The sequence below is a fragment of the Tursiops truncatus genome, chromosome 3 (genome assembly GCF_011762595.2).
Source record: "Tursiops truncatus isolate mTurTru1 chromosome 3, mTurTru1.mat.Y, whole genome shotgun sequence".
NCBI classification, from domain to species: Eukaryota; Metazoa; Chordata; class Mammalia; order Artiodactyla; family Delphinidae; genus Tursiops; species Tursiops truncatus.
Genome location: NC_047036.1, coordinates 105,715,738 through 105,730,119, shown reverse-complemented (window position 1 = coordinate 105,730,119; position 14,382 = coordinate 105,715,738). Strand labels below are relative to the sequence as shown.

Here is a 14,382-nt window from a genome sequence, read left to right as displayed (position 1 = left end):
TCTAAATAATCTAGGAAGTGGGGAGTCATAAATAAAACAAAATTAGCCATGCGCTGATAACTGATGAACTTGGAAAATGTGTATGTTAGGTACATTATATTGCTTTCTCTATCTTTGTACATGTTCAAACATTTCCCTATGATGAAGTTTAAAAAAAATGGATCACTAACTTAGACAATGAGAAGGCAATCAAATAAATCCAAACAGAGGAGCACAATACAAAATAAATTGCCTGGACTCTTCAAAATGTCAACATCCTGAAAGGTTAAAACAGGCAGGCTGGGAACTCCTCTAGATTAAAGAATTTTAAAGTAACTAAAGGCCATGTGTGACACCAGATTGAATCCTGGATCTGAGAAAAATTGATCTGGGACATTACTGGAAGAAGAGAGGAAGTATGAATATGGAATATATATTTAGACAACAGTATTTCATCAACACTGAATTACTTGGGTGGGAAATTTTACCGTGCTTGTACAGAATGTTTTAAATATTTCAATCTGATTGTCATGTGATGTCTATAATTTATTCTCATTATGTTTGAGGAGAAAAATACTATACATATATATATATATATATATATAAAGATAAGGCAAATGGGGCAAAATATAAACTACTAGTAAATACAAATGAAGGGTAGGTACACAGGTTTTCATTGCACTGTTCCTTGTGAACCTTTGAAATCTGTCAAAGTATTAAATTGATTCCTAAGAGTTGTTTAATGGATTCAGGTACTGTCAACTTGATCTATGCATTATAAATTTTACCAGTAGTGAATGATGATCAACATCTAGATTCATTACTTCATTAGTGGAGATTTACCTTTCATTTATATTGACCAAGAACATGCCAACTGAGACCAAGGAGATAAGGAAATCAGGTTTTAGGCTGTTTACTATACACTTGCCTATAATTTAATATTAAGTCTGATGTAAAACTAGCTCTGGGCACAATCCCTGGCCATAATACCTAAGTCTGGTTTCATGTATACATAAACCACCTTGTTTCACTTAAATGTCTCTCCCTGCATCTTTCAGAAGATTTAGGTTTAAACCTGAAGAACATATTTAAGAGTTTTAAGAAACATTAGCATTGACTTCTCTGACTTCTCTGAGAAAAGAAAAAAGATGATTTTCTATTCAGCCTTTTAATACCAATTTAGTAGTTACATACACATGATACATTTTTCATAATCACTATTTTTACACAGTTATTATTTAATGCTAGATTATCTAGCATTGCCAAATCTGTCCTTAGGGAAGGAGATTATAAAGGATAGATAAGGTGGACCAAGATAAAAATAAGCAGACTTGATTTCTGTTATATATACTTCTCAGATAATACAAAATTCCATGTCTGTCTGTAATGCCTTCAAAGTTAAGTAAGTACAAAGGCAGGAGGTAAATGAAGAAAAAAGGGGAGAAAAAAGAATATGATACATTGATAGATTAAGCCAAAACTGACACCAGCAACATTACATATAACCATAACATTTCACCTTTCATGTTTTGAGGAAAAGATTCATTTTCTTTTCTTCCATCATCTCTGAATTAAGATAAATAATGCTCCATGCTTAGCATCTAGAAACTATGCTTCTATGATTTGCCAAGTTTCCTGTTTTCTAGTTATACATTTATCCAATAACCTTTGTGTTTCCCACCATTTTATGGTAAAATATGAGTAGCAAGTAAATGAAATGATTCAAATAATAGTAACATCAGTGTTATCAAAAATACATAGTGGGAACAAAGATGAAAAACAAAAGATGGTCTGGTCTTTAATAAGGGGGGGAAAAAGACAAAAGTCTAATAAAAAGTAAAAAAAAAAAAGTGGCAAGTAAAACGAATGGTGAGATTTTGTGTGGGGAATGTGTGTGTGTTGACGATTTAGGGTCCAAAAAAATGTTCATGGAACTGGGTTTGAAGAGCAGACAGATTTGGACATATAAAAAGAAAAAGCCAGTGCATTCCAAGCAGAGTGAAGCAACAAATAAAGCAACAGAGTAGGGTAAGCGTGTGCATGTATACATATACAAACACGTAATGACTGGAGTTCAGTCTGGATAGAAGCAGTGGGACTTAAGTTTGGGTATGAAAGGCTCTGAAGGAGCAAAGAAGCTCACATTTTGTTTATTAAGCAGTGGTGAGTCAAAGGTTTCAGAGGACATTAAAATGTAGAAATATAAGAAACATAAAACTAAAGAAAATTAAACATTTAAGAAAAATAAAGTGACCCTATTATATATGCATATATTTATCAACTATATGCAAAACAGTATTATATAGTGTGCCTTTGTATAGATTTCATGATGGAGTCTCCACTTACATGCTCCTCAGTTACGTTCTATTCACCATTCTTCATTTTCCAAGTGACAAGCAATTGATAATTTTACAGGATTTTCTTTCCATTCTGTATCGCTTTACAAAGTATTTTTTTTTAATTTACTTAAATTGGAAAAGCAACTTTACGTACACCAAATTCTCACACTTTGCTTGAATGAGTCCATACTTAGACTTGATAAAGACAACACACTTCTGTATTTCAAGGCAACAACACAGAAATCTGATTGGCATTTTCAGTCACTGGGCAGAGACCAACATCTGTGCCTTTCATACACAGTATCAATGTCCGAATTGGCCTGAATAATTAGCTGGACATGAATACTTTCTTTCATTCCTACGATTTTGCCTAGTCTTATGACTAGAAAAAACAAACTTCTATTACATAATTGCGTTCAATATTTTTAACCACTGAAAGTGCAGTAAATTGCTTGAAACTATACAAAAGAAAATACAAATAATGGCATTAAATATTTAAGTTATAAAATTTTAATGTAAAATACATAGATTCTACATAAAATGTCTATATAATGTTCTACAATACATTAAATCCTCAACTATTCTGTTTATTATGTTTACACATTACTGGAGAAACACTAGGAAGCGAAATTTTTATTTTCCACTTTGAATTAGCAGTACCATCTATTCTATAAATTTACCACAGAATATTTTGTTTTAATCTCCTGAATTTACACCTTTATGTTCTTTTGTTTCTAGCATCCTGAGGCTTATCAAGCAACTCTCAAAATATCCTCCAAATTTTAGTGATTCCTTTTCCTCTTCTATCTAAAACCCATAAATTTTATAAAAATTTCATTTTGCTTTCAGTATCTTACAGAGGTAATAATAAAACTGATATTCTCCAAATACTTGAGCAGTAATACTAATCTTCACACAGTTCATACGTTTAATAGTTCACAAACTTTCAAGCATCCATTAATAATTTTATTAATCTGTTGTTCAATAGTGGTTTAACACAGCATCACTATATGATAGCCAGATCTAATGAAATAAAACTACTGATACTAATCAATACTTTTTTAAAAGGGCATTCATATATAAAGCAATTATGGAGAAACCTCAAATTGGAAAACTGAACTCATTTCAATTAGTATGGGTTTAAATTGCTCAAAATAAAAATGAAATACTTAGATGTAAGTCTAACAAAATATGTACAGGATTGATATTCTGAAAACTACATAATACTTATGAAAGAAGTTAAAGAAGATCTAAATAAATGGAGAAACGTAAGTGTTCATGGGTTGGAACACTCAACATAGTAAATCTATCAATCCTCCCCAAATTCATGTACAAGTTTAATGCAGTTCCTATCAAAATTCCAACAAGACTTTTTTGTAGATAAACATAGATTATTCTAAAATTTATTTGGAAAAGCAAAGGGACTAAAATAGCTAAAACAATTTTGAAAAAGAATAAAGTAGGAGGAATCAAGCTACCCGATTTTAAGACTTAAAACCAACTATAGTAATCAAGAAAGTATGGCATTGGTGGAGGGATAGACACAAAGATCAATGGAACACAACAGAGAATCCAAAAATAGATCCAGCACATATGACCATGTGTGAGATGTTTTCTTGCTTTCTGAAACAGTATACTGTATATATGTACTATATATTATACCCTATGATAAAAGTGTTGCCCTCTGGGGCCCTTTTGCCTCTGAACAGGCTCAGATTTCATTCTTTCATATTTTTCTGTTTTCACAATTAGTTGCGTACAGTCTTTATTGATATCTGGGTATAAAGTAACAACAATCCTCCCTTCTAAGTTTTTGCTATACTCTGAATGGTCAGAGTTGATAGCAGTCTGACCTCTAGATGAACACAGAATGTCTGTATAATATAAATTTGATGCTCACCTGGAAGTTGTTCATTAGGCCATAGGAACAAGGATAGCTTTCACAAGATGAAAAGTCAAAGTTAAATTTGCAGGCTGCAGAAGTACAGTTTGTTAGCTCTGTTACAATAGTGTCATTAACGTTCCCCGTAGCATCCCGAACAACACAAGAACCTGAAGCACAAGTGACAATGAGGACAAAAAATCAAACTAATGCTTACATTCATTTCAAAATTATATACACCCATAAAGAAATTACAGTGCTGACTGTATATACTTGCTTATTATAGCATACATTGTATTTACAATTAAGAAAGGTTTACCTGGAACAGAATTTGGAAAGCATCATGGTCCTCAGTATTAAGAATTATTTGGAATAACGTACGATGTACAACTAACAGTAATGACCATTCCTTAGAGTTCATATATTCTTACTTTTGAAGCACTTTAACAATGCTTTCTCATCATATATGATGTAAAAATCACAGGCATTACAACAAAAACTAAACAATAAAACAAAAATTAAGTTTTGAAAGGAAGAGTTTTTTTAATGACTAGACAGTCTGTATACAGTTCTTCATACTTAAATTTCTTCTTTGGACTTTCAGAGCAGTGTTTGCAAAACCATCTCCTTAAAGGTACTCCTGAAACCACTGGAGGTTGAGGGCAGAACAGAGAGAGCCCTATCTAACCTTAAAGCAGCTATGCTTTTATAGTTCATATTTTGATGTTCTCCATCAGAATTGTCTGGGGAAAAAAGGTTCCACTGCTTGAGCTAGTTACACAATTACTAGTGTATAGGTGATCTTTACTGACTCCGCTACTGAATATCAGGGAGAAAGGGCTACTCCTGTTGCCCTAGTGTAAACAGAATGAAATGAGTACAAGGGCAAGCATTATTGGAGCGTCAGGTAAAAACAGAAATGTTTTCCTGCAATAACAAATTATTTCCCATGAAACATAATCAGTTATATCATTTTTTTAATTAAAAGTAAATTTTCTAGCTTATGTATAATGTATATAAACAGCAGTCCCCAATTTTTTTGGCACCAGGGACTGGGTTCGTGTCAGACAATTTTTCCATGGATGGGGTGGGGATGGTGGGGGGTGGGGTGGGGTGGTGGTGGATGGTTCAGGCAGTAATGCGTGCGATGGGGAGTGGAAGATGAAGCTTCGCTCACTCACATGCCACTCCCCTCCTGCTGAGCAGCCTGGTTCCTAATGGGCCGCGGACCAGTACCGGTCTGCAACCCGGGGGCTGGGGATCCCTGTATACAAGCATGCTAGAAACTTTTAGGGGAATACAAAAATATTTTGCTAATAAGCTTATAAATGTAATTCATTTTCTTTTTTCAAAATGAATTTCAGGAATTTCTGTATGCATTGCAATGATAAATGTAATCGAGTTACTTTTTCAAATGTTAACATAGCCCACCATGATAATATTATTAGCATTTCTAACTCTTGTTTAATAAAATTTCAAAATTACATTTATGCAAATTAGCAGCTCAGTTTGTAAAAACAGTTCTGTCATTACTTCCCAACACATGACTGAATATATGGCAAAAATAAAAATTTTCTTACTCAAATACATGGAAAATTTATATTCTGTAGTCAATGAATTTGGAGTTTGTAATTCTTCTGATTAGTACTAGACTAAGATTTATTCTTGTAGTATGCTTAAAATTTTTACTGTAAAACCTGAATTTTAGAATTTAGATATTAAAGACAATGCTTACATTTTAAAAACATGTTTTCCAGGTAAACTATGTACTTTCATGAATGTGTACTAAATTCAAGACAAGACAGTATCTACAGTCAATGTATGCAAATTATATGTAAAATCAGTAGTTACTAAATTTTTTTCTGTACTCTGTTTCAGTTAAGAACCTCCTATTACAAATAGCCTTTTAAAATTATTTATTTATTTGCTTATAAATAAATAAAACACCAAAACCCTCTTTGCCATGAAAACAGTTTTTTAAAGGAAGTGCCATTATCATATGGTTGGTAACAAAATCTCTGACCTTTGACTTCCTTATCTATAAAGATTTAGAGACTGGCTGATCACTTAAGTCCTTTCTTCAAGTTCTAAAATGTTATGATTCCATGAATGTATTAAAGTGGCTTAAAACCATTTTCATTAATTTAATAACACTTTTCATTCAATTCCTGTGCATTGAAATTAGGTTTTATGGTAAAAAATGCCAGGTATTTCTTAATAGCCTTGAAACAATCTTCATACAACAAGATTACATAAAAATATAAAATAACCATCATCAACAAAAATATTCCAAAATTTGTAACGCTCAGAAAGTAAAATGCATTTACTTCTACATATGAATTACATTTTCTGTAAATATATCTCAGTGAAATTTAAGAATCTGCAGATAAGATTTTACATAACTTTCTAGCTTACTAATTAATAGAAATCCTAAAGGAAAAACCTTAGAGCATTTAGTGACTTAGATAATGTCTACAGAATCACCGCTAGTTAAGTATTTTTGAAAATACAAAACTTAGAATCTTTTTATTGAACTATTTCTTAATTTAAAAGTTAGAAATATAATGTCATGAAAATGAATCTTTATAGTATGTACATCATTAAATTTCTGAAACACATAACAAATGTAAGGTTATTTACCTACAGATACTGCAATTCCTATGTAAACCACCGTAGTAATTAAAATGGCTAAGAGTGTTCCTTTGGGTATGGCTGACTGAGGATCCTAGAAGACAAGAACATTTTTTAAGTCTACCTTTAAAAATAAATATAGGTATATCACTTTTTGTATAAAATTGATACAGCATTATTAAAATACTTACTGCGAGATCACCTGAGATATTTGCTCCAGCCAGAATACCAGTTGCGGCAGGAAAAAAGATGGCAAACACAGAAAAAAAGTTCTCTTCCTCTCGAAAATCTGGCCCAAAGTTCTCATTAAATATTTCAGCTGTAGAGAACAAAATATTTTTGGCAATTAATGGATAGCAGATTAGACCATGATAATTTAGGTTAAGAATAAGTGTTTATCTAAGACCCCTGACTTTTCTTCAGCTCAAGTAACTGGTAAATTCTTGAATTATTTCCTAATTCAAGTATGTATTGGTGTTTCTCTTTTCTTATATGAGGGAAATGGTTTACATTCAAAATGATTTGACCTGGTTCATGCCCCACTATTTTTTATACCTTACTAATTATGTTTCAAGCACCTCTAACTTGATTGTTATCTCTCCAAGAGGTCAAAGAAGCAAGAAAGCAGGCAGAAGAACAAAAGGGACATAAAACAAACCTGGAACCACATTTTTCCTTACATCCAGCTTATATTCTATCTATCTGTACAGCTTTCTCTATTTCCTAGTGGTGACTTGTTTGACTTTTGAGGCTATTCATCTGGCATCCAGATAATTTGTAGCTAAGACAAACCAGGTAAAGGTCCTTTCCATTTCAACAATAATGAAAGCTTCAACTAGTCCTGCTGTTTCCATCTATTCTGACAGGCCCTGACACTGAAACAACCAATTAACGGTCATCCATCCATCCATCCAATATTTGCATATACACCACGTGCCAGGTCCTGTACTGGAACCATCCAGTATCTCAAAGTACTGAGAGATCCAACAGCAACAAGCTACCTTCATGGAACTTAAGAGTATCAATGAGGAGCTACAAAACAAGTTAAAAAGGTCACTGCAAATAGCAGTAAATGTACGGATGGAAACAGGGTGTTGTGATAAATAATGAAAGAGAGACAAACTAATTCAATGTGGTTACAGAAGGCTAAAGAGATACAACTAAGGAGCTAACACTTAAGCTGAGACTTTAATGAGCAGGAATCAGCCATGTGATGTTCCAGGAGAAAGAGTACACCAGGAATAACCAACAACATGTAGAAAGGCGCTGAGGCAGGAAAAAAGTTTACCTCTTTTGGAGAACTAAAAGATGCAAAGCCCTCACAGTAAGGGGGAGATGAAATGAGATGGAAGGGATCAGCAGGGGTGAGATTATGCAAAATTTTAATTTTATAGGAGTTTAGATTTTGTCCTACGCCAAGGTGGGCGTAGAACCACACAACTGACATGATGCTTATGTGGATGCTGCATGGACAGTGGACTGAAAGCATCAGCATCTGAAGCAGGGAGACCAATTAGGAGGTACTGCAGTGGTTCAATCTAGTGATGGGAGAATAATGTACTGATTAGAGAAGGATTAGTAAGTAAGAGGGCAAGTAGAAAACACTGAAATCCTGGTTTCTTTCACTTACTATGATGGAGAGGTCTGAGAACGGTTAGGTAGGAGGGACATCAAATAAACAATTGAATGTATACCTATATCTGGAGTTTAAAGGAGAGATGCAGGAATAGAAATATGTGAATCTCTTGAGAGCATTTTGAGCCATGAGAAAAGATATTGCCAAAGGAAAGAATACAGTTAGAAGATGCAGGACAACACTCTGTGCAACTCTGACATTTAGAGGATGGAAAGAAGAGAAGGGGTAACAGGAGTAATAGATATAGTGACCAGTGAATTAGGTAGAAAAGAACTCACTAGAACACAGTGACTGACATCAAATAAAACAAGAAAAGTGTTTCAAGGAGAATGGGACAACTAAATATAATGTTGCTGAGAGTCAGAAGACTAAAAAACTGCACGCTGTACCTAGCAACATGTTATTGTGACCATGACAGACAGAAGCCAGTTAATAGGGGTTGAGAATGAATGAAATAAGACCATTTGGTGAAAGTAACATGGGGAATAAGTTACACACAGTCTCAAAGTATCTCTCCACAAACTACTTATTAATTACAAAGAAGAAAGTGGCAACCTAACAACAGATAAAACTCTCAGGTAGCACTTTCACCAAGTCATTAAATTTAACACCATCAGTGATGGGGAAAACTGACATCATGTGAGTCTCCTGATGTGAGACTCTGAAGACACACTCTTCATGTAGTGTTCTTGGCAAAAGTAAACAAGTGAATCTATGGAAATCAAACAAAACCAACTGGAGGGACTTTCTAAAAAAACAAATGGTCTGTACTCTTGAAGAATGTCAATGTAGGGAAAGAAAAATAAAAGGCTGTGGGGCGGACCAAGAGGATGTGGAAATCATGTATCCGCACAACTAGGGGACCTATCAGGCACCAGTGGGGGACCATGGACACAAAAGGGGATGGGAGGAACCCCCAGTGACCGGCTTGCGGGATCTTGGTTCCCAGGCTGGAGGTCAGGCCTGAGCTCCTGTGGTGGGAGCTCTGAGTCCAAACCACTGGACTAACAGAGAACCTACGATCCCAGGCAATATTAATTAGAGTGAGGCTTCCCAGAGGTCCTAATCTCAGCACCAAGACCCAGCTCCATCCAACTGTCTGCAAACTCCAGTGCTGGATGCCTCAGGCCAAACAACCAGTAAGACAAGAATACAGCCCCACCCATCAAAAAAAAAAAAAAAAAAGAAAGAAACGACAAAAAAATATGTTACATATGAAGGAGCAAGGTAAAAACCTACAAAACCAAATAAATGAAGACGAAATAGGCAACCTACCTGAAAAAAGAATTCAGAGTAATGCTAGTAAAGATGACCCCAAATCTCGGAAACAGAATGGAGAAAATACAAGAAACACTTAACAAGGATCTAGAAGAACTAAAGAGCAAACAAACAATGATGAACAACACAATAACTGAAATTAAAAGTACAATACAAAGTACTCTAGAAGGAATCAATAGAATAACTGAGGCAGAAGAACAGATAAGTGAGCTGGAAGATAAAATGGTGGAAATAACTGCCAGGGAGCAGAAAAAAGAATGAAAAGAATTAAGGACAGTCTCAGAGGCCTCTGGGACAACATTAAACACAGCAACATTCAAATTATAGGGGTCCCAGAAGAAGAAGAGAAAAAGGGTCTGAGAAAATATTTGAAGAGATTATAGTCGAAAACTTCCCTAACATGGGAAAGGAAATAGTCAATCAAGTCCAGGAAGCACAGAGAGTCCCATACAGGATAAACCCAAAGAGAAACATGCCAAGACACATATTAATCAAACTATCAAAAATTAACTACAAAGAAAATATATTAAAAGCATCAAGGGAAAGCAACAAATAACACACAAGGGAATCCACATAAGGTTAACAGCTGATCTTTCAGCAGAAACTCTGCAAGCCAGAAGGGACTGGCAGGACATATTTAAAGTGATGAAAGGGAAAAACCTACAAACAAGAATACTCTACCCAGCAAGGATCTCATTCAGATTCGATGAAGAAATTAAAACCTTTACAGACAAGCAAAAGTTAACAGAATTCAGCATCACCAAACCAGATTTACAACAAATGCTAAAGGAACTTTTCTAGGCAGGAAACACAAGAGAAGGAAAGGACCTACAAAAACAAAACCAAAACAATTAAGAAATGGTAATAGGAACCTACATATTGATAATTACCTTAAATGTAAAAGGATTGAATGCTCCAACCAAAAGACACAGACTGGCTGAATGGATACAAAAACAAGACCCATATATATGCTGTCTACAAGAGACCCACTTCAGACCTGGGGAAACATACAGACTGAAAGTGAGGGGATAGAAAAAGATATTCCATGCAAATGGAAATCAAAAGAAAGCTAGAGTAGTAATTCTCATATCAGACAAAATAGACCTTAAAATAAAGCCTATTACAAGAGACAAAGAAGGACACTACATAATGATCAAGGGATCAATCCAAGAAGAAGATATAACAATTGTAAATATTTATGCACCCGATATAGGAGCACCTCAATACGTAAGGCAAATGCCAACAGCCATAAAAGGGGAAATTGACAGTAACACAATCCTAGTAGGGCACTTTAACACACCCCACTTTCACCAGTGGGCTGATCATCCAAAATGAAAATAAAAAAGCAAACACAAGTTTTAAATGAGACATTAAACAAGATGGACTTAATTGATATTTATAGGACATTCCATCCCAAAACAACAGAATACACTTTCTTCTCAAGAGCTCATGAAACATTCTCCAGGATAGACCATATCTTGGGTCATAAATCAAGCCTTGGTAAATTTAATAAAATTGAAATCATATCAAGTATCTTTTCTGACCACAACGCTATAAGACGAGATATCAACTGCAGGAAAAAAAAAACTGTTAAAAATACAAACACATGGAGGCTAAACAGTACACTACCAAGAGATCACTGAAGAAATCAAAGAGAAAACCAAAAAACTACCTAAAAACAAATGACAATGAAAACATGACAATGCAAAATGTATGAGATGCAGCAAAAGCAGTTCTAAGAGGGAAGTTTATAGCAATACAATCCTACCTCAGGAAACAAGACACATCTCAAACAACCTAACCTCACATTTAAAGCAGTTAGAGAAAGAAGAACAAAAAAAATCCCAAAGGTAGCAGACGGAAAGAAATCATAAAGATCAGATCAGAAATAAATGAAAAAGAAATGAAGGACACAATAGCAAAGATCAATAAAACTAAAAGCTGGTTCTTTGAGAAGATAAACAAAATTGATAAACCATTAGCCAGACTCATCAGGAAAAAAAGGGAGAAGACTCAAATCAACAGAACTAGAAATGAAAATGGAAAAGTAACAACTGACACTGCAGAAATACAAAGGATCATGAGAGATTACTACAAGCAACTATATGCCAATAAAATGGACAACCTGAAAGAAATGGATAAATTCTTAGAAATGCACAACCTGCCAAGACTGAACCTGGAAGAAAGAAAATATGAACAGACCAATCACAAGCACTGAAATTAAGACTGTGATTAAAAATCTTCCAACAAACAAAGGCCCAGGACCAGAGGGCTTCACAGGTGAATTCTATCAAACGTTAAAAGAAGAGCTAACACCTATCCTTCTCAAACTCTTCCAAAATACAGCAGAAGGAAGAACACTCCCAAGCTCATTCTACAAGGCCACCATCACCCTGATACCAAAACCAGACAAAGATGTCACAAAGAAAAAGATCTACAGGCCAATATCACTGATGAACATAGATGCAAAAATCCTCAAAAAAATACTAGCAAACAGAATCCAACAGCACATTAAAAGGATCATACACCATGATCAAGTAGGGTTTCTCCCAGGAATGCAAGGATTCTTCAATATATGCAAATCAATCAATGTGATATACCATATTAACAAATTGAAGGATAAAAACCATATGATCATCTAAATAGATGCAGAAAAAGCTTTCGACAAATTCAACACCTATTTATGATAAAAACTGCAGAATGTAAGCACAGAGGGAACTTATCTCAACATAATAAAGGCTACACATGACAAACCCACAGCCAACATCATTCTCAATGGTGAAAAATTGAAACCATTTCCTCTAAGATCAGGAACAAGACAAGGCTGCCGACTCTCACCACTATTATTCAACATAGATTTTCCAAATCTATGTTGAATAATCTTGTTCCTGATAATAATTTTAGCCACAGCAATCAGAGACAAAAAAGAAATAAACGGAATCCAAATTGGAAAAGAAGAAGGAAAAGTGTGACTGCTCGCAGATGACATGATACTATACCTAGAGAATTGTAAAGATGCTACCAGAAAAGCACCAGATCTAATCAATGAATTTGTAGAGTAGCAGGATACAAAATTAATGTACAGAAATCTCTTGCATTCCTATACACTAATGATGAAGAATCTGAAAGAGAAATTAAGGAAACACTCCCAGTTACCATTGCAACCAAAAGAATAAAATACCTAGGAATAAATCTACCTAGGGAGAAAAAAGACATGTATGCATAAAACAATAAGACACTGATGAAAGAAATTAAAGATAATACAAACAGATAGAGAGGTATACCATGTTCTTGGATTGGAAGAATCAACATTGTGAAAATGACTCTACTACCCAAAGCAATCTACAGATTCAATGCAATCCCTATCAAACTAACAATAGCATTTTTCACAGTACTAGAACAAAAAACTTCACAATTTGTATGGAAACACAGAAGACCCAGAACAGCCAAAGCAATCTTGAGAAAGAAAAATGGAGCTGGAGGAATCAGGCTCCCTGACTTCAGAATATACTACAAAACTGACTTCAGAATATACTACAGAACTACAGTAATCAAGACAGTATGGTACCGGCATAAAAAGAGAAATATAGATCAATGGAACAGGATAGAAAGCCCAGAGATAAACCCATGCACATATGGTCACCTTATATTTGAAAAAGGAGGCAAGAATATTCAATGGAGAAAAGACAGCCTCTTCAATAAGTGGTGCAGGGAAAACTGGACAGCTACATGTAAAAGAATGAAATTAGAATACTCCCTAATACCATACACAAAAATAAACTCAAAATGGATTAAGGGGCTTCCCTGGTGGCGCAGTGGTTGAGAGTCCGCCTGCCAATGCGCGGGACGCGGGTTCGTGCCCCGGTCCGGGAGGATCCCACATGCTGCGGAGCGACTGGGTCTGTGAGCCATGGCCGCTGGGCCTGTGGGTCCGGAGCCTGTGCTCCGCAGCAGGAGAGGCCACAGCAGTGAGAGGCCCGTGTACCGCAAAAAAAAAAAAAAAAAAAATGGATTAAAGACCTAAATGTAAGGCCAGACACTATCAGACTCTTAGAGGAAAACATAGGCAGAACACTCTATGACATAAATCACAACAAGATCCTTTTTCATCTATCTCCTAGAGAAATGGAAATAAAAACAAAAATAAACAAATGGGACCTAATGAAACTTAAAAGCTTTTGCACAGCAAAGGAAACCGTAAACAACACTAAAAGACAACCCTCAGAATGGGAGAAAATATTTGCAAATGAAGCAACTGACAAAGGATTAATCTCCAAAATTTACAAGCAGCTCATGCAGCTCCATATCAAAAAAACAAACAACCCAATCCAAAAATGGGCAGAAGACCTAAATAGACATTTCTCCAAAGAAGATATACAGATTGCCAACAAACACATGAAAGGAGACTCAATATCACTAATCATTACAGAAATGTAAATCAAAACTACAATGAGATATCACGTCACACTAGTCAGAATGGCCATCATCTAAAAATCTACAAACAATATATGCTGGAGAGAGTGTGGAGAAAATGGAACCCTCTTGCACTGTTGGTGGGAATATAAATTGATACAGCCACCATGGAGAACAGTATGGAGGTTCCTTAAAAAACTAAAAATAGAACTACCATATGACCC

General features: G+C 35.0%; 1 protein-coding gene across 1 annotated transcript in view; it reads right to left on the bottom strand.

The window, feature by feature from the left end:
* SLC12A2 (solute carrier family 12 member 2) overlaps positions 1–14,382 on the bottom strand; it is a 108,481-nt gene that overhangs the window by 43,101 nt on the left and 50,998 nt on the right. Inside the window, exons 8-10 of the mRNA XM_019924344.3 lie at positions 7,023–7,150; positions 6,841–6,925; positions 4,219–4,370 (exon numbers count right to left, since the gene is read on the bottom strand). Coding sequence (XP_019779903.1) covers positions 4,219–4,370; positions 6,841–6,925; positions 7,023–7,150 — 365 coding nt within the window. The remainder of the gene's footprint in view (positions 1–4,218; positions 4,371–6,840; positions 6,926–7,022; positions 7,151–14,382) is intronic.